The 19,048-nt window shown below is 54.9% G+C and overlaps 1 protein-coding gene across 9 annotated transcripts in view; it reads right to left on the bottom strand.

Moving 5' to 3' along the window:
* ATP11A (ATPase phospholipid transporting 11A) overlaps nucleotides 1-19,048 on the bottom strand; it is a 123,502-nt gene that overhangs the window by 985 nt on the left and 103,469 nt on the right. For 2 of the 9 annotated variants that reach the window (XM_042930452.1, XM_042930463.1), the window contains 6 exons: nucleotides 18,608-18,735; nucleotides 16,278-16,413; nucleotides 10,525-10,590; nucleotides 9,219-9,322; nucleotides 7,060-7,225; nucleotides 94-2,323 (listed from right to left, as the gene is read on the bottom strand). In XM_042930452.1, the coding sequence (XP_042786386.1) occupies nucleotides 2,114-2,323; nucleotides 7,060-7,225; nucleotides 9,219-9,322; nucleotides 10,525-10,590; nucleotides 16,278-16,413; nucleotides 18,608-18,735 (810 nt within the window). In that variant the 3' untranslated portion in view covers nucleotides 94-2,113. Of the gene's footprint in view, nucleotides 1-93; nucleotides 3,419-5,513; nucleotides 5,601-7,059; nucleotides 7,226-9,218; nucleotides 9,323-10,524; nucleotides 10,591-16,277; nucleotides 16,414-18,607; nucleotides 18,736-19,048 lie in introns of those variants that run through there. The other 7 variants (XM_042930480.1, XM_042930498.1, XM_042930505.1 and 4 more) reach the window with 7 other exon arrangements.

Below are 19,048 nucleotides of genomic sequence, written 5' to 3'. Positions count from 1 at the left end.
TCACAATCAACTGTGAAGAAAAAGCAAGCAAAACATTGTGCTCTAAATATGCCTTCAACTAATCACTGCCACCGGAAACACCAAAAACAAACAGGTGTAGAGAATAAAATCAAATCTGAAAATTCACATTCATCGGGTATTGAGACATTCAGCCAAAACTCTCACCAGAATTTAAATGTAAAGTGGCCAAAAGTTCACCAACTTAAAAAATAAAAGCTTTAAAAACATACTTTAAAAATTAGGTGCGGTATGTTAACAAATAAATGAATAAAAGAGATAGAAACAGCTATGAAAATACTTCAGTGCAAAGGCAATTTTAAGATTTCTAAAAAAATACGTTACAAAGAATTTGTTAACTAAACATACAGAGAATCTGTCCCCCTACAGGTGGCGGGGGGACATTTATACCCATAGTAGGTTCTTAAAAACGGCTGTAAAAATGCACACACCACCGTTCGCAAGGTCCGGCGCGGACCTGACGGCCGGGGCCAGAGGGCGTGACCGAGGCGTTACCGGAAGGCGTAGCCAGGGAGGGGGGGGGGGAGGGCGTGGCGAGGGCAGAGGGCGTGACCAGGGACAGCGGTGCAGGGAGGGCGTGAGGTCAGAACGGAGAGGACGTGGGGAGGGCGGAGCGGAGGGCGTGGCCAGGGCGGAGCGGAGGGCGTGGCGAGGACCCTCAGGGCGGAGACCCTCTCTTACTCTTTGTTCTGTCTCCTGGTCTTTGGTATGGTGTTTCCACTTCACTTGAACTTATCCCAACCACTGTGTGTACGCATTGAATTAACTCCCTAGTTCAAATAAATATTTTATAGGCGAAACATTATACAATCAAATTATGAAACCTGAACTTCCAAAAACACCTGAAATCCCGCATCTCCGAAGTAGACGCCGGGCTCACTCACCGACGTCCCCGGTTCCACAGCACGGGATCCGCAGTGGGCAAGGTGCCTGCTTGTACTTTAGCTTCTGGGTGATGCTTTTCTTAAAAGGCATCAGTTTCAACATGTGAACTTGAATCTCAGACTGAAATCTCAGTCTTCCTTCCGGACCATTAAGGCTATGTCAAAGAGGTTATTTCTAGAAACAATTACTGGTGCAGAGAAGTGCCAGGGACTGTCAGCACACCAGCCTTCTGATGGCTCTGCCACCCCAACTAATGCCCTGGGCAGCACAGACGACAACAAAGCGGGCATCTAACAGAAAACACAATGTTTGGTCAAGGTCTTGAGTGTGGGCAGCAGTCTGGGATGGCAATATTGCTTTTTGGGGTTCAGAGGCCGACTCACCATCAGACCAGTGTGGGCCAGAAATGGATCTTGGAAGATGGACGCGGCCCCCGGAGGGCACCTCTGAGTGAGGATATGGAGGGGTCTGACCGTCACAGCCCGCGGTCTGCCCCTAGAACAAGTGGGGGAGACTTCTCCCAACAAGAGAACATGGGGAGGCTCTATTCTTGGGGGCGTGAGGATAACTATCTCAGAGCTTGTACTGGGAAGGCTCACATGGACGGTATTACTCATTCTTCACACGCGATACTGTTTTCTCCATAGGGCAGCCAGCAGACAGGAAAGACTCAAAGACACCCTGCAACACACGGGGGACGCTAGCATCCCCTCGAAGAAACAAACTCCACACCAGACAGGACCCTGAAGGCCAGCCCCACCGTGTGGTGGGTTTGGACAGAAGCAGGGCACAGGCCACGATGCTGACAGGCCGTGGGAACACGTGGCTCGAGGGGCTGGTCCAGCCAGTTCTAGAAGCATGAGGACCAGAGGGTTGTGGACAAGGAGGCACAGAAGCAAGGCCAGCCCGTCCCACGGTGAGGACAGGCCCCCCGTGCTCAGCACGGCCGGTGGGGTGGCCACTTGCGCTCCACGTCCGCGGTGCATGTCCACATAGGTGTCCTTCTCCGGAGGTGTCTGAGGCTGGAGGCCCCATGCAGTGGGGACACAGCAGGCCCTGGGGCCCTTCTTCCCAACACAACTAAATGCCCGTCGGAGGCAGTGTGAGGCCACCAGAGCCAGGAGAGGTGACGTGCTGGCCACAAGCTCCAGACAAGTCCCGCTGTCCTGGTCCCTCCTTTAGGGTGGGGAGAGGCTCACACGTGTGGCTCTCAGAGGTCTGGACTGATGGCCTGTCCGCCAGTGGTCCCCCCATGGGGCACAGGGACAGAATGGCTGTGCAGGAGACTGGAGAGGGGAGGCCACGACAGTGACTCCTGTTTTGCGTGTGGGCCTGGCCACGTGGCCCAGGGGCTGGAGCTCCGCCGACAGGCCAGGAGGGTGAGTTCCGGGAGGCGGCTCTGGCCGTGCACGCGTGTGCTCTGTTGGAGAACAGGACAGACAGTGTCAGTCCCAGGACCCCCCACAGGAACCCCACCCAACCTGCGCTGATGCTGCCTGTAGGGGCTCCCGTTCCAGATGCGGTGGGGGGGTGGGCACATGTGACCCATCTGAACTAGGGCACCAAGCCAGCGTGGTGACTGTATTCTGGCTAAAAATGGCTCCCCGGCTTGGCTCCACCGTCTGGCAAAGATGATGCATGTCAACATGTGAAGCCTCTTCCGGAGGCCTGAGGGACTGAGACCGGGGTCCACGGTCACCTCCACGCACGCAAACACAGTCTGTGCAGATTCTGACAGCTCACGGGACCCTGTGGCCTGGCCTAGACATCCTGAGGTTTACCGGGCAGTGGGGAGTGGGGGAACAGTCAAGGAGAAATCGGTCTTAAAGGAAAACCGTCCCCAGGCAGATGTGCCTGTCACACTTCAAAAACCTAATTCAGAGTGCTCTTTGTGCATGGCTGCAAGCCTGTGCCTCTCAGGGGCAGATGTGGCTCCACGCGTCAGCCTGTGGACAGCAGAAGGCCTGCGCCAGACATCTGTCTGGGCCGGCGTTCAATGCAAATCATGCAACGTTCCCCTTTTTTGTCAAAATACACTCTTTCCTGATAGACCTTTCAGGTGAAGCTGTTTCCACAACGAAGTCCGCGGAACAGGCTTTGTTCTGGCAAAATGAACCTTGAACACATTGGGGGAGTAGCAGCTCATAAACACACGTGGGACAACATGGGCCACGGCACACGTGTGTGTGGGCACAGTGCACGGCCGTGTGTGGCCCGGCCACTGTCAGGCACGTCACTTACCTGGGATAGAAACACACACGTGTGCATTAAAAGCAGGGTTTTTTTTTTCACCATGAACCCCTGTTATCAAAAATGGCACAGCACAGCAAAACTTTGGAGGAAGAACAAACCGTCTGGAAGGACCACAGCACACCCGGGAGGCCCACCGGGCGGCGTGGCGGACACTGTTACCTATCCTTGGCTAGTGGCGCCTCGGCCGCGGTAAGAGGTCCTTCAGAAGTGGCCGGTCCATGCTGGGCGCGGCAGCGACCGATGCTTTGAGTTTCGTGCTCTGCTGCAAGGTGAGGAAACATACTGAGAGGGGCTGCGCCCGGCCCCAGAAGCGCCTCCCGTCCGTGAGCACAGTCTGGCCTCGTGGCCGACGTGGGGTTTGCTCTGCCAGTGGGCGCCGCTGGACCGGGCCCCTCTGTGCCCAAAGGGCATGTGGTTGGCCGCGGAAGTCTGTGTGGGCTGGGGCCGTGGGGCGGGCACGGCTCTTGACATGGGCACCGTCGGGGAAGGAGCGGGTCTTCCTGATGGCGCCCTTCACCAGATGGAGCCCGAGGGCTGGGGCGGCCGAGGGCCCTTGGGGGAGCCCCGGCTAGAGGGGCCAGACTGGCCACACTCGCTCCAAAGGGGAGGTACCACACCCTGGTCCCCTGCCCCTTGGCCCCAACTCCAGGAGCGCAGAAATCCTGGCCTGAGGCTAGACCCCTGAAGGGTTCCGGAGTCACAGCACCGCAGGTCAACGGGGCCAGGCCTCCCGGCGCCGGCTTTCTAGTTCAACCGTAATAGTTTCTCAGTGGTCGGGAGAAGAGAATCGTTAAGAGGTGGACAGGTACAGGGTCTGAGACGTGAGTACGGGAAGTACAAGGTCTTCTGGGGAGAGAGGTGCGGTCGCTGCCCTTTGCACAGGTGGGATCGTATAGAGAATACAGCTAAATGCAGACAGAAATACACATATATGGGTCACATCGGTCTACACTGGAAACCTGGCCCCTGTGAGGTTTTTCTTTGTATCAGAACAGATGGGAGGAAACAACTGTCCATTTGAAGTGAGGACCGGTCTAGGCTCTGTTCCTCCAAAGTTTTGCAGGCGTCGGGTGGCTCCCCAGAAGCACAGGCATATCCACCCGTGTGTGTGCCAGGCACTCCGTGGTGTGGCTACACCCGCGGGCCGCCCCATGTGGCCGAGTACACTGCAGGGAGCCCAGCGCCAACCTTCTCCAGCGGCTAGAGGCAGGCTTCCAAGATGGAGTCTTAACAAACCGCCTCCGTAGTGAAAGTATAGATTTTTAGCCCAGAGTTGACAGGATTTAATCAATTTCACAAGCACATCCTGTAACTTAAGGTGTTCCTAATAATTGCATTCTAGATGTTTTTAAGTAAGTTGGTTGACAGTGAGATGAAATTAGGTAATTCATTCTAGCAAATTCTGATGGCACTTTAACAAAAATTTTGATTGCTGATAATTACTAAAATTAAAAAAAATGTACCATCCTGTGAGTTAAAAAAGTGTTTCAACTGTATTGAATCAAACATTATTAAAGGTATTTTCCTACAAATAAGCTGCCTTGGGAGACAGTGATGCAAGCATCACTAATTTTGAGGCATACGTCAACGTGGTATTCAGGTACATGAATAAACTGCTGAAAACAGACTGAAAGCCATTTCTGGACAACACTTCGTGCCTAAAATCTTGGCTCTGCAACAGGCTGTGACCCTGGGTGCCTGCCACAGAAAACTTCCGTGTAAGCAGCGAAATAAGCCACTACTGCCGTTTACAGCAAAGTAGAGGGCTTTGTCTAAAAATAATCAGATTTTAAAAAATAAGCTAAAAGGCAATTTGGAGAAACACTGGACCCAACACACAGTCCACAGTCTGAGTGGCTCAGCCCGAGTCTGGTCTTTTCTGCAATGCTCTGTGGGTCCTGAGCATACTCTAACGTAGTGGCCTCAGTTTCCCTGTACACAGAATAGGTCCACAGAGGGGGTTGTGAGTGAGGAGGCCTTGCCCTCCATCCGCCACGGGCTGAGGAGAGACCGGTAGTGCTGAGGTGACTTTGCCCACCTGGGCTCCTGTGACTTGGGAGCCAGTCCCACCCGGTGGCCAGTGTAAGGCGGTGCAGCCCTACGCCCGCAGGAAGGACGTGGCTGCACCTTGGCAGGGGACCTGGTACTTCAAATGGACACCCAGAGAGACACACAGGTGAGTTCCTGGCATGGAGAGAACACAGCCCTCTCTGCATCTCAAGACACAGGTCACCCCAGGGCTTCCGCCATGGGACCGGACACTCCCCAGAGGGGGTGTGCGCACGGCTCTCAGGAAGGTCAGCCCTCTGCTTCCTGCGACTGCAACCCCACCATGCCGAACGACAGAAAAGCATCACCTTGTTCCGTTAGAAACTCAGACTGCTGGAGGTCTGAGAGAGCATAAAGACGGTGGACTGCTCGACAGAAAGGCACTGATTCTCAGTCTGCAGTCCCACAGGGGCCGGGGGGCCGTGCGCAGCGAGACAGGGTGGGGGTGGTTATTGAGGCAGACAGGTTGGAGACAAAGGGCAGGAGGAAGGGAAAAGAGAAACAAGTTTAGGCGGTTGAGCCCGGTTAATCGGCCACCTCCAAGCAAACCACAAGCGTTCTCTCGCCCAGACCAGACCCAGCCGAGCAGAGGCCTCCCTTTCCCGCTGCCCCGCCATCCTCACGGTTAAGGGCGGCCACGCCACGGAGCTCAGGGTGAAGTCGTTCACGAACACCCACTCACTCCTGAGTGCTGCCAGTGCTGAGTCGACAAACACCCACAAAGGAGGGAATCACCAGGAGCCGGGGCGCTGGGCTCAACATCTTAAATCCGCGCAAGACTTCTTTCTAAGAAAGCTCGCCGACCCCACCAGGGCCGGGGGCCTGGGCCTGAAGTGTGCGAATCAGCCTCCTACCTGCACATCCCCCCACCTTCACCTGCACAACCACCTGTGCTCAGCAGGGAAGACGTCAGCCCTGCAGGAACCGCCCTGCCTGGGCTTCTGCACAACCAGCAGGACCTCCCTTCTCCTCACAGGGGCTCTGCACCTCCAGAGGCAAAATCAGGTGGGGGGATGGGGGGGTGCCCTCCCTGAGGTCACAGGGTGGGGGATGGGGGACATGCCTTCCCTGAGATCACAGGGGTGGGGGATGAGGGGGTGTGTCCTCCCTGAGGTCACAGGGGTGGGGGATGGGGGCGTGCCCTCCCTGAGATCACAGGGGTAGGGGCATGCTTCCTGAGCAGGCCACAGCGGTTTTGAGAAGCTCTGAGTGACATGTGCTGATGGGGCATTCTGCATACGTCGCTTCTTTCCTGAACCCACAATTCAGCCTGTTGGCCTCAATTTGAGGTTGGGGAAAATAAGTGAGCCTAGAAATCACCAGAACTTCTCAATATAAATGCTTAAGTTTTGGGCCACATTCACTATCCCTAAAACTCATGCAGTTTTACCACCAAAGTAACGATTAATTAAAAAAACTTTTTTAGATTTCCGCAAAAGAATTTGTCATTTGTGTTGGCTTAATCCTTCTCTCTCGACCATTTTCTATTTCAGCGGAGTAGCTGTTTGGATCTAAACATGGGTAGTCTTGAATCTCATCTACCTCAATGTTTTAAAATCCTATATGGAGGCCTGCTTGGGATTCTTTCTCTCCCTCTCTCTCTCTCCCTCTGCCCCTCCCCTGCTTACTCTCTCTGTCTCTCTTGAAATAAATAAATAAACTCAAAAAAAAAAAAACCTATATGGTATCATGAAATTCAGTAGTAATACTTGGACCTATCACATTTCCAAACACAACCTTTCCTGCTGTCCTTACAGGGATCACAGTGCCTGTTTCAGGCTGGACACTGGGGACCACGCCCCGCCCCGCCCTGCCCCGCCCCGAGCCATCCCTCCCCTGGCGAGCAGCCAGTACCTGGACTTTCTCTGTGGCGCTGGGCCACAGCTGCCTGCACAGGACTTTCTTGAGAACGTCGGGAAGGAGGCTGACAGTGATGAGCAGGATGATGACCAGCCAGGCAGGGCCGCTGGACAACATCTGGATGAACACAAAGTACATCCTTTGATAACTGAGGAAGGGCCTGCAGCGCCAAGGACACGAGAAAAAGGACAGATTGGCAGGTCAGAGGTCATCGGGAGGACGCCGAAACCGCAGCCTGTTTGCTCTGCTGGCACGAAGAGCCCACCTGTTCAGGGAGCTCTTACTGTTGTCACCGATACTCATCAGCCCAGACCCCTGGCCTGTGTGCTGACTACTCACAAGCAGTGGCTGCAGGGCCCTAAGGAATGGGGGAGGAGGGAGGGATTCTAGGGAGTCATCCCACAGCCAGAGGAGAGCCTTGCAGTGGTCAGGACTGGAAAAAAGATTTTAAAAAATTAAAATAGGTGGTTTTTCTGTTTTGCTTTGTTTTTGTATCTTAGAATCATAACCTGAGCAAAGGCTATTAATACGCAGAAGGTGGGGCACCTGGGTGGCTCGGTCAGTTGAGCATCTGACTTCGGCTCAGGTCACGATCTCGCGGTTAGTGAGTTCGAGCCCCATGTCGGGCTCTGTGCTGACAGCTCGGAGCCTGGAGCCTGTTTGGATTCTGTGTCTCCCTCTTTCTCTGCCCCTTCCCTATTCATGCTCTGTCTCTCTCTCAAAAATAAATAAACATTAAAAAAAAAAATCTTTAACCATGCAGAAGGCAAGTGTGGGTTCTCGTCAGCAGAGCCAGCTAAGTACCTAAGGCTCATCCTGTGAACTGGCATCTTTTCTACAAAAACAGCATGAAATGGCCTCGTTCCCAGGCAAATCCAGAGTTCAGAGAAAACATCTACATTGGGCTCCACGAGAGAAGCCAGAAGGAACCCACAGTTAACGTTCTGGCGGTGACCCTGACTTAGTTTCACCATTCTTACGCCCACTGCCTGTGAGCGGGGCAGACATACTCTCAGGGTCAAACGTGGACCAGCACAGACCGTGAGCTGGGGGCAGGCGGGCTGGAAACCACCAGAAGCCCATCTAGCTCAGCACTTGCGGGTCCCCAAGAACATGCAATGCACAGATCTGGCCACTAGAGGCCAGCAACGCTCCCAGAGGCGGGGACAAGAGGGGGCATTGTCCCCCAGGGGCCGCCTGCATCATCCAGAGCTGTGTTCAAAGCCAACATGCGGAGGGGAGAGGATGGCCCGTTGAAGGCACTCCCAGGTCATGGCCCTCTGTACCTCCCTGTCCCACGCATGTTCAGGAAATGTTCCTGCTTACAGGGAGGTGGGGGGCACACAGGAGAGTTATAGAAAATACAGCATGTGCTGTGACGGGATCAGGGACAGATTAGGTGACCATGTGGGACTGCCCCGCCTGTGTACTGGTTCAAGGGAAGCATCAAGGAGGACGATGACCCACAGGGTTTTGAAGGATCAGTAGGAGCTCACCCAGTAGGCTAGTTGGAAAGGACATTCTGGGCAGAAGGGACAGCATGACACAGGCGTGCCCCTGAAAGCACCAGAGCAGATGCCCGCCCCATCAGGACGCACCACGCCAGCATCACAACTTGCCGGCTTCCCTGCAGGTTGACTGTCCTGCTCATGTTTAATTCACAGGCTTGTTTTCAGCACGGCAGCCACAGCGGTCTTCCTGTAAGAGCACGGGGCCCCAGGCCAGCCCCGCCAGCTCACCCGCGACACTGGCCGTCACTGCTGGCACGGGGGATGCCGAACGAGCCAGGCCTGTTAGCCTGGGCCCCGTTCCAGGAAGCACTGAACATGTGGGACCCGTGATGAGGAGGGTGACCTCCTCCCAGGTTCCCGTTTCAGTAGTGACTTCTTCAGAGAAGACAGGCCAGGCCTGCCGTCTGGACCAGGTTCCCTGCCAAGCACCCGGTCTCGCTCATCCCAGCCGGATCGGGAAGCACTCCTTGCATCTCCCCACGGACAGCATGGGCCAGAGAAGGGGGGAGCACTCGGCCTCGCTCCCCCTGCTGTCCCCGGGCCCCAGCGCTGTGACTTGCCACAGGAACGTCGTGCAGAAAATGCATAAGAGCCCTGGAAGGGAGCATGCGCAGCATGGGGAACGTTTCACCCAGGTCGTACCAGATAATCCCTCCCCAGAGGAGGGAGAAGACAACGTAGAACAGCAGTGACCCCCAGATGACAAAGTGGTTTATCCAAGTCCAGTAGTGCGTATCTAGTGCCAGCTGGAAGAAAGAAAGAGGTCGTCAGTCAGGCTGGTACCCGGGCATGCCGGAAGGAGCCGTGACAGCTGGGAACGCAGGCTGGTAAATAATGAGGAAAACACACAAACTGCCACCAACTTCATTTTAGCCAAAACGCCCACAAAAAACCGCTTAGGATAAAGAGAACCTTAGGCTTCGAGAGAGAAAGAAGGTAACCATGGCCCACATCCCGGGAGGCTGCCCCTGTGTGTTTCTCAAACGGGGAGGCCCCAGCGGCACATTCACCGTGGTGGTTGTCACTACTAAGGAGCTTGCTGGTGGGCTTTGTGCCACGTGAAGACTCGGGCAGATGGTGGGAGGACACACAGAATGGTACCGCGTACAGAATCTGGCTTGACCAGGCGCGCTTGGGGGCTCTGTCGGTTAGGTGTCCGACTCTTGATTTCGGCTCAGGTCATGATCTTACGGTTTGTGGGATTGAGCCCCATGATAGGCTCTGTGCTGACAGCGCTGAGCCTGCTTGGGATTCTCTCTCCCTCTCGTCTCTCTCTCTCTGCCCCTCCCCCACTCATGAGCACACACACGCACTCGTTCCCTCTCTGTCCAAATAAACTAAAAAGAAAAAAAAGAAAAAAGAATCTGGCTTGACTTTAAAAAGACTGAGTTTTCTACAACTTTTTAAACTACAACTTTTTTTCTACACTTTTTAAAAAGTGTTTATTTATTTTTGAGACACAGTGCAAGTAGGGGAGGAGCAGAGAGACAGAGAGAGAAAGAGAGAGAATCCCAAACAGGTTCCACACTGCCAGCGCAGAGCCCAACGCGGGGCTCGATCCCACAAACTGTGAGATTGTGACCTGAGCTGAAGTTGGATGCTCAACTGACTGAGCCGCCCAGGCACCTCCAACACATTAATTTGTTTTAAAGTAGATTTTAATTATATCGGGGAGGGGGAGAGCTGCTTGTCATTGGAAAGAATTCTGATCTGATTCCTTTTGGAAAGAAAAGGCTCATTCCCTCATTTACCTCCGGTGTGGAAGCTTGTGTGTTGGGTGGCCCTGTGTGCTGTTGTGCACTTGACTTATTTAAATGACCGACGATCACCCCTGGGTGGCCCAGGAGCTTGCCTGAGCTGCGTGCATGGGGCTCCCACCCTGGCCACAGGTTACGACAGGTGGGGTGGCATATTCTAGCAGGGTCCACTGTAGCTGGAGAAGGCTCACCTTTAGTGTGACCGTAAATACCATCACAGTGAACACCAGTGTCCCGAAGGTCCAGTTTCCAAATATCTGTGGGGAAAACAGTCCAAACGGTGTCTAGTCAGTACACACGATTCCCCTTTCACACTCAAAACCAGAGTGTTAGATGACACATTTCACCGCTCTTGCGTGCCAACACTCCAGACCCCAAAGCTACAGGGACTTTGTTACTCTGAGGGCGAGAAAGTGGCAGTACACGGCACCCCGGGCACCCCAACCCTGGGGCCAGGCCAGCGGTTTGGGGCTCAGAGCCCTTCCTGCATGGGCCCCCCGCCATCGGCCCCTCGCTGCTCCACGAACACTAAGAGTGAGAAGACACCAGAGCTGGGAGGGGGGTGTGCACAGCGCTTCTGTCCCGGGTTCATGGGGAAGACATGCTCCCCGGCTGCCAGCTCTGGCCTCGCGCACGCTCAGGAAGAACTCAGGAGACCTGCCTGTTCTCTCTCAAACTCGACTCAAACACCTGCCTGCTTTGGAAGAAAAACCACCACAAGAACGGCTTGCGGGTGAGGTAACCACGTCACATACAGTGACACTGTACAGACGGGGTTGCCCCTGGAAAGTCACAGGGAAGGGACAAGTGCAGGCAGACAGGACAGAGCTGCACAGAGGCCCCTGGCAGCCAGCGTGGTGGGCCCGGCTTCCCGCCCCCACGACACGCAACTGAGCCACCTGTGGCGAAGCACAGGGTCAGATCACGGAAACGACACATTTCTCAGCTACAGACACAGACACAGAAAACGAACTGCGACTGCCAAGCCCCCTTTTAGGGAAAAGTCAGCCCAGGGCGGGTTTCCTTGTGCAGGACTGATGCTCTCATTGCCAGAGAACTGACCCCCTCCTGGGCCCTGTGAACTGTGCATCTCAGAAAACGCTCCTAGCCCGTCTTTCGGAGGAAACAGCTTTGTTTCACGAAGAATTAAAATGCTGGATGACAACCGGCCTTCTGTCCCAGTTTGTCTTCAGCCAAAGACACGGCCCCCACGCGATTCAGTGGGGTGAACATGCAGGCTGGCCTTGCGCTACGTTTAGTGAGGTGGGAAGCTACTGGCAGGACTTGAGGACAAGCAGAGCGTCAGGACTCTGTGCAGGAAACAGGCCGCCTGCAGACGCCACCAGTCCCTCACCAGGATGCAAGCAGAACTGACGCAGGGCTCCTGCCTGGAGGCCGTTGTGCCCCAGGGGACACCTGCACTGTCCTTAGACTGTGTCGGCTGCCACAGGGGGTGGGGGTGCAGGGCCACCAGTGGCTGGCGGGTCCGGACAGGGGTCTGTTAACTGCACAGGGCTCCCCGGCCCCAAAAGGCAATAGCGCCCAGACGAGAAACTCTGATCGGAGCGTGGCCTCGTCAAGGCTTAACTTCTGGGGGGGCAGCAAACGTTTTAAACTCTGAGACGGGTCACAGCGTGGCAGCTGTCTACGTGGCCGGTCGGCAGGGTGTTTGGTTTTCACTAGAAGCTAACAGAAGGGGTGGCCTGTGGCAGGGCTGGGGAAGCCAGGGCCCGGAGCTGTGCGTGGGCCCACCCGGGGGACCTGGCAGGAAGGCCGCCTCCGCTTCCTGACACTGGGCCCCACGCCTGCAGCCCTGCTTGGCAGGAAACACGGCAATCTCTGTGTAAAGCGTTGGCCAACAGCCAGACGTGCGAGTGTGAGCATGCACCACAGGGGGACGGGGTCCCACTGCCTCCTCAGAGTCGGTAGATCCCTACGTCTGCTAACGATGGCCGACCGGGGCTATGAGTCACGGCCCCCAGTGCCTCGTGGCCCCGTGGGCCTCAGCTGTAATTTTTACAGGCAAACGATAGCAAAACACAACATGTTGACTCCTGAACAGGAGTTTGGCTGAGGGCCCTGGCAATGAGGACACACCTGCTCTACCTTCACCGTGTCCTCAGCAGGCAGCTTGGGACTCACTGGTACAGTCATGGTGACAGCTCGGTGAACACCCTCCTCACTACAGATGGGAGTCCGCGGGCTAACTGCTAATAGTGCATTTATTGCTGAAGTTCTCTGTCCTCATTCTTAGGGACCGTGGGGGCCGGAGGTGGGAAGGCCCAGGGCAGGAGCCCCCAACACGAAAGTGTGTCCAGGGCGTTTGTCTCCTGAGTGCCCGATCTGTCCCCCACCCCCCGACAAGGACTTCCTAGTCCTGTTTGGAAGACACTGAACGCCCAGGAGGGCACCTCCAAGCCTCCCGCGGCCCTAGACCCTCACGTGCCCTCTGTCCTCTGAGAAGCATCTTGGAGGAAAGCGTTCTGCTCAGAAAAGCCCTCAAACCAGGACCAACTTAATTTTTATGTGTAAAAATACCCACAACAAACATAACTGTGTTTTCTCAAGATCACGGTCATGAAAACACCGTCCACATGCCCCCACACACGGACTCCCTGCCTCTAGCCCGTGTGCAATGTTCACTGACTTGTGTTACAAAGCACTCCAGCCGCGAGGCTCATCTGAGAACAGCCTGCTTGCTGCTCGACAGGAGTAAGTTAATTAGGGTTCAATGTTCTCGTCGGTGGGACCAGAAGGAGAAATGATTTCGGTTCACGTATCGGTGTAGAAAATGCTCCGCAAGTGAATTTTTTAAAAAAAAGTTATTGATGACTGTTTCCTCAATACTACACGTGATTTATAAATGTTCCCACGGAACGGTGTACATCTTACAAAAGGGTCCTCACCTAACAACAGCCAACGGAAAGGGGCTTCTGAGAGGTAACACCATGAGATGCATTCCAACCATGGAGGGTGTGTGGCCAGAGATGCGCATTACCATCACCAAACCTCTGCTGCCCAAGGACCAAGGGCATCATCAGTCACCAGAGATGGCCCCTCGATGCACGTGGGTTGTTCAGGTTTATGTGAATTACCATAGAACCAGGCTATCTATGATACCTCTTCAGTCTTGTGGGTGATCTAACCCTCTTACCTCCAAAGCAAACAAGAATTTAAGAAAACCGTCTCAAACCAGGAAAGCTCCATCTGGAGATAAAGAGGCACAAGGGGGTCCAGAACTGGAACAGCAGACGCTTAACCTCGGCCTTGTGCTTATGTGGAGTGGCCTTGGCCATTCCAGCCCCCTGGGGACCCCGTCCTCCTAGTGATGCAGGATGGAGATGTGTACCCCGGGCCCCTTGCAGAGAGGCCCCACTCATGACCGAGGACGCCGTGATTATACCATCGCGCTCCCACAGCTCTGGTCTTGGCTCCCCACCATCTACACAGAGCTACTGAATGGCAAAAGTTCACCTCTCAAATGTGTAACTGCGGACAAACACCTCATGTTACAGACCTTGTCTGGCACTATTGGCCCTGTGGGCTGGTTCATAGTTTCCCCAGGCTTCTGAGCGGCTTTTCGTAGGATGAGACTTCCATTACGTGGTTGAACCTTTGTCCCAACGGGCCAGCAAGCGCGGCCGAGGGCGGGCCCGGGAAGCTCTGAGCCAGTGAGAGGCAAGGCACCTGCTGTGCTGATCCGGGATGGAGTGGTGGGGACAACCACGCTTTCTGTTTTCGTCTCTCTTTCTGTCCTTGTTTCAAGTCGAACGAGCAGCACTGTGCGCTAACGGATGGCTGAGCAGAGGTGTGCCCGTGGTAGTGGGGGACATAAAGGCACTGCGGGAAAGCCCCGGCCTGGGAGTCAGCTTCCAGGCTCCGGGGGGTTCAAGGCCCCTGAGGACACAGGAACCACGCAACTGACCACGGCGGCATGAGCAGCCGCCACGGAACTGACCACAGTGGCACTAGCAGCCACCATGGAACTGACCCACGGAAATGACCACGGCGGCACAAGCAGCTGCCACGGAACTGACCACGGCGGCATGAGCAGCCGCCATGGAACTGACCCACGGTGGCATGAGCAGCTGCCATGGAAATGACCCACAGAACACACCCATGGAGGCACGAGCAGCTGTCACGGAACTGACCACAGCAGCACGAGCAACCGCCATAGAATTGACCCGCGGCTGCATGAGCAGCTGCTGTAGGGAGGTTTGGTTGGAAGCACATCAGGGCTCAGGGATTTGAGCATGAGGAGGGGACACTGCCCAGGCCTCACCAGGGACCTGCAGCTCAAGGCCATGCCCATTAACCAACAGGTACCAGGCTGCACACGTCTTTTTGTGTGTGTCCATTGCCCACTGAAATCTCTCCGACCGTGCTGCCTAGGAGGCACCTATCGCTCTAAGCCCCATCGAGACGAGGGCAGCTGGGCATAGCACGAACAAAGTAACGCCTAAGTCTTGCGCAAACACCCTGGTTTGAGTGCTCGTGTGTGTGTGTGTTCCTGTGTCTGATCTCTAGCCCCCTCCATGTTAACGCCAAGCAAACATAGTGGCACTGGGTGAGGGGCCTTCTCGCGGTACCCACAGGCTGCCTCAGTCCTGGCATCTCTGAGTTCTTCCTAAGATACGTGCAACACACTTCCTTAGGGCCCAGCCTGCGAGGAAGCATTGTAGAGATGCCAGGGAATGAGGACAGCTCCGTAACTACGCTGTGGCCCAGTGATGTCCAACAGTTATTCGCATCAACTGAGACAACAAATTCTAGAAAAGCATAAGGTTTCAGAAGAGCGAAATCAGACATTTAAAAATCTCTCAAGATTGATTTAGTAAAAACTTGATCTGAGCTACAATGAGAGGTAAGGAGAAGGAAAAAACAGATCAGTCACCAGGGAGGGGACAAGTGGGCACAGTGGGCAGGGAGGGTGCACTCCTGAAGGAACGAACCAGAAACAAAGTGGGAAGGAGGCCCAGGTACTCAGCTGAGGAGGGTCTGCCCCGGACACCACCACTGGGGCCAGTGCGGCCACCAGACCTGGGAGGTGCTACGGTGGGGATGGCCCTGAGGGCATCCACGCGCCCCGGTGTGCCCCCCATGCGTCCCTGAGGCCCGGGTCTGCCACACTTACAGCAATGTCCCCACCGCGCCTCCCGGGCCTGGGACGGTGCCTCACACGCGAAGTTTGGACATATAAAATCAACTTAAAGAGTGTCACTGAGTCGGCCGGCAGCCGTGACACGGACCCCCCATCCCCCACCGACCCGGGAGGAAACACCACGTACAAAGGACCAAATGCAGACACACCGGCCTGACGCGGCTCCAGCCCCGAACTGGAAGCCAGCAGCAGCTAACACCATTTCTACCGACAAAGCACACAGAAGAAGTCACATTTCAAAATATTTCGAGAAATATTTTATTTTTAGCGCACTCCAAAACATACAGACAAACCCACAGTTTCTTACCATGTGTGTGTTGGTGGTCATTATCTGAGAGTGGGGAGGGAAGCGAGTGGCAGAAAGAAAAAAAGCAAAGATACCAATAAAACAACCCCCAGAGATGATGCGAACACCCAGAGCCGAGCGGCCACTAGAAAACGCTAACTCCTCACTGCGAGGGGAACAGGTCCTTAGGTGCGCATGTGGGAAAACACAGTACACTGTGTCAACTACAAAATTAATCCCCAAAAGAAATAAGAGGTGCCGGCACGACTGGATTAGCGCTGGATTCGCAGCTAATGGGACGTGCAGATTACACTGGGTCTGATCTCGGAGGGGGCTTCCCACAGGGGCAGCGCTCCGCAGAGCCCAGCATGGCCTGACGTGCCACGACCCTGGAGCGACTCGGTGGAGGGGTGCCCAAATGCCAGGAACCCCACCGCTACACTGACCCGTGCCCGCCTGAGTCCCCAGCAGCCAGCAAGATGCGGCTCTGCACTCACCTGCCCGTTGCTGGTCACTGTTGTGTTTTCAAACATGAAGTAAGCACCAAAGAAAAACACCAGGGCATCAAACACTCCCAGGAACGTCCAATAAATGAACACGCGCCAGCGAAGGAGTGCATTCTTGGCGATATCTCTGTGTGAGCAAACAGAGGAGAATGCGTTTCAGGAGAACCAGACTCACATAATGACTGGGCCACCCCAGGCTCTGTAGGGACCATCTGTCCAGAAGGCCCCCCTGTGTCACCGGACTGTCCCAGGCTGCACAGCCGGCGGGCTCAGCCAAGCTATGAAACTGGGTTATGGGGTAGCGGGCCCAGCGCCAGGGTCCGGATCTGGCTGTGGTCGCCCCGCCTGCGCAGGTCTTTCCCCATCTGCCTGACACCCTGTGCAGCTACAGAAGGGCTGCATACACGCTGTGACCTCCCAGAGCCTTCTGGGTGAGTCCGGGGGGTGGGGGTGGGGGGGCCTGTCTTCCCAGCTGGGTGGGTCTGGGGGCCGTGTCCTCCCAGCTGGGTGGGGGGGGGGGGTGGCCTCCCCTCCCAGGGGCTGCCACAAATGTGCCAGTCACATGCTTCATGAGCGCCAGCTGCCTGCTGCCAGTCCCTGGTCCCCTTGCCCCATACCACGCCTGGTTCCAGAAAGGGCTTGGGGCAGCTACAGTCTGAGCCTGCTGCACCAGAAACAGCGTCAAGTCTCAGTGAACGGAGCAAACACACTGAGGTGGTGTGGGACCACCCGGACAGTGTCCCCATGTGACCTGATATGAACGACGGACATTTGGTTTCCTCTCTCCAGGTAGATGCTGACGTGTCTAAGAGCAGAGTAATGCTCACACTGTGCTCGTGAAAGGGAGGGACCCAGGACACGAGGCCCATGCACGTTCCCACGTCACACGGGCTGCGGGTGTCAACTCTGCAGCACATTTCTTGGTGCGACTCTCACACCTGTTACGTCCTAAGAGACCGGCAGCAGGGTCCCCCGGACACCTAACTCAACATCTTCTGTTCCCTCAATGTCCTCCTCTACCACAACATGTGTACGGTGAGCTCCACACTCGCTTTTGTATCGGCCACAGTCATGGTCATGATCTGGGGCTCTGATGCTTCAAGATCCCGTACCACGGCTGACACTCTGACAAAGGCTGAGAGGCTGGCAGGCAGGCCGTCTTGCACGGAGTGGACACAGGAATCACACGTGTGTGCGTGCTCACACATGTGCTCACGCACACAAATGCACACCAGGATCACTGGGGCAGCCGGCAAGATGCTGGATGGTGCCAGTGCCCAGTGGCCTCTGTGACACGTCAGACTTTAACTGCCAGGGAAACCGGACAAAGGCTCACAGAACCTGAGTGCTCTTAAAACTACACATGGATCTAAAATGATCTCATAGAAGAAGTTTAATTTAAAAACCCACAAGAACACTGACACTGAGTCTGCCAACAATGTTGGAGTACAGCTCCAACAAAGAAGAAAAACATCTTTTCCTTACTATTAAAAAATAGTTTTTAAGCAAAAAAGAGCACTGTGAGATCAAATCTGTTAACTTTTCTTTTTATCTCGCTGAACAGAACATACCTGGATTTTTAAAAAATTTTTTCTAATGTTTGCTTATCTTTGAGAGACACAGAGTATGAGCAGGGGAGGGGAAGAGAGAGAGAGAGACACAGAATCCGAAGCAGGCTCCAGGATCTGAACTGTCAGCACAGAGCCCGACGTGGGACTCGAACTCACCGACTGTGAGATCATGTCCTGAGCCGAAGTCAGATGCTCAACCGATTGAGCCACCCAGGTGCCCCCATTTTTTTAGTTTCTTCTTTTTAATTTTTAAAAATGTTTTTATTTATTTTTGAGACAGAGAGAGACAAAGCATCAGCAGGGGAGGGGCAGAGAAAGAGGGAGACACAGAATCCAAAGCAGGCTCTAGGCTCTGAGCTGTCAGCACAGAGCCCGATGCGGGGCTCGAACCCATGAACTGTGAGATCATGACATGAGCCAAAGTCAGACACTTAACTAACTGAGCCACCTAGACGCCCCAGAACATACATGGCTTTTTAAAGGATAATTTAGGCTATAAACGCACTGGGGTCACGAGGGGAAAGAAGTCATCCCGGCTCCTTCCGGAACTGCTGAGAAACAGGTGAGGTACAAACTGACTTACTATGCACGTTTCAAATGCACCACGAACCCTCTACCTAAATCGGAAGCACGTCCACTTCAGGTACGTCGCTTTCTCCTGCCAGGGCTCCCAGTGCAGCGAGTGTAGCTGCTGAGGCTGGCGCTGCTGGTGGCTAAGTGCTATGTGGCACCTGTCCCGGGGGCTCGTACCTGTACAGGGAAGGGTCCCTCCTGAGCGTGTCTATGCTGACGTGCTGCTCCATCAGGCTGTACAGGAGAATCGGGAGGGACGTAAAGCTGATGTTGTACAGGGTCAGGTAGGCAGTGTCATACAACGTCTGCGGGAAGGACAAAGTCACACTGAGAACAACACCCTGGGCCTCTCGACAAACTTTTCTGACGGTTTTTCAATTTGCAAACACCCAGAGACACGAGCATTCTAGAACGCACACAGAGCCATGCTTCTGCAGCTACAGACAGCCGGACGCTTGCCAACCCTTCCTGATGTCAACTGTCATGTTAAAACCACGGGTGACCCAGGCCTGACCGGGACCCACCCCACTCAGCCACCGCAAGGTGTTGCTTAAAAGTTGGCAATTTTGGTGGCCATCTTTAAGCTTCAATCCTCCCCATCCCAGTCCCTCCGCTGGA

Source organism: Panthera leo, chromosome A1 (assembly GCF_018350215.1).
Source record: "Panthera leo isolate Ple1 chromosome A1, P.leo_Ple1_pat1.1, whole genome shotgun sequence".
Taxonomy (NCBI): Eukaryota; Metazoa; Chordata; class Mammalia; order Carnivora; family Felidae; genus Panthera; species Panthera leo.
The sequence above is the reverse complement of the archived record's forward strand: the minus strand, read 5'-3'. Positions and strand labels throughout refer to the sequence as shown.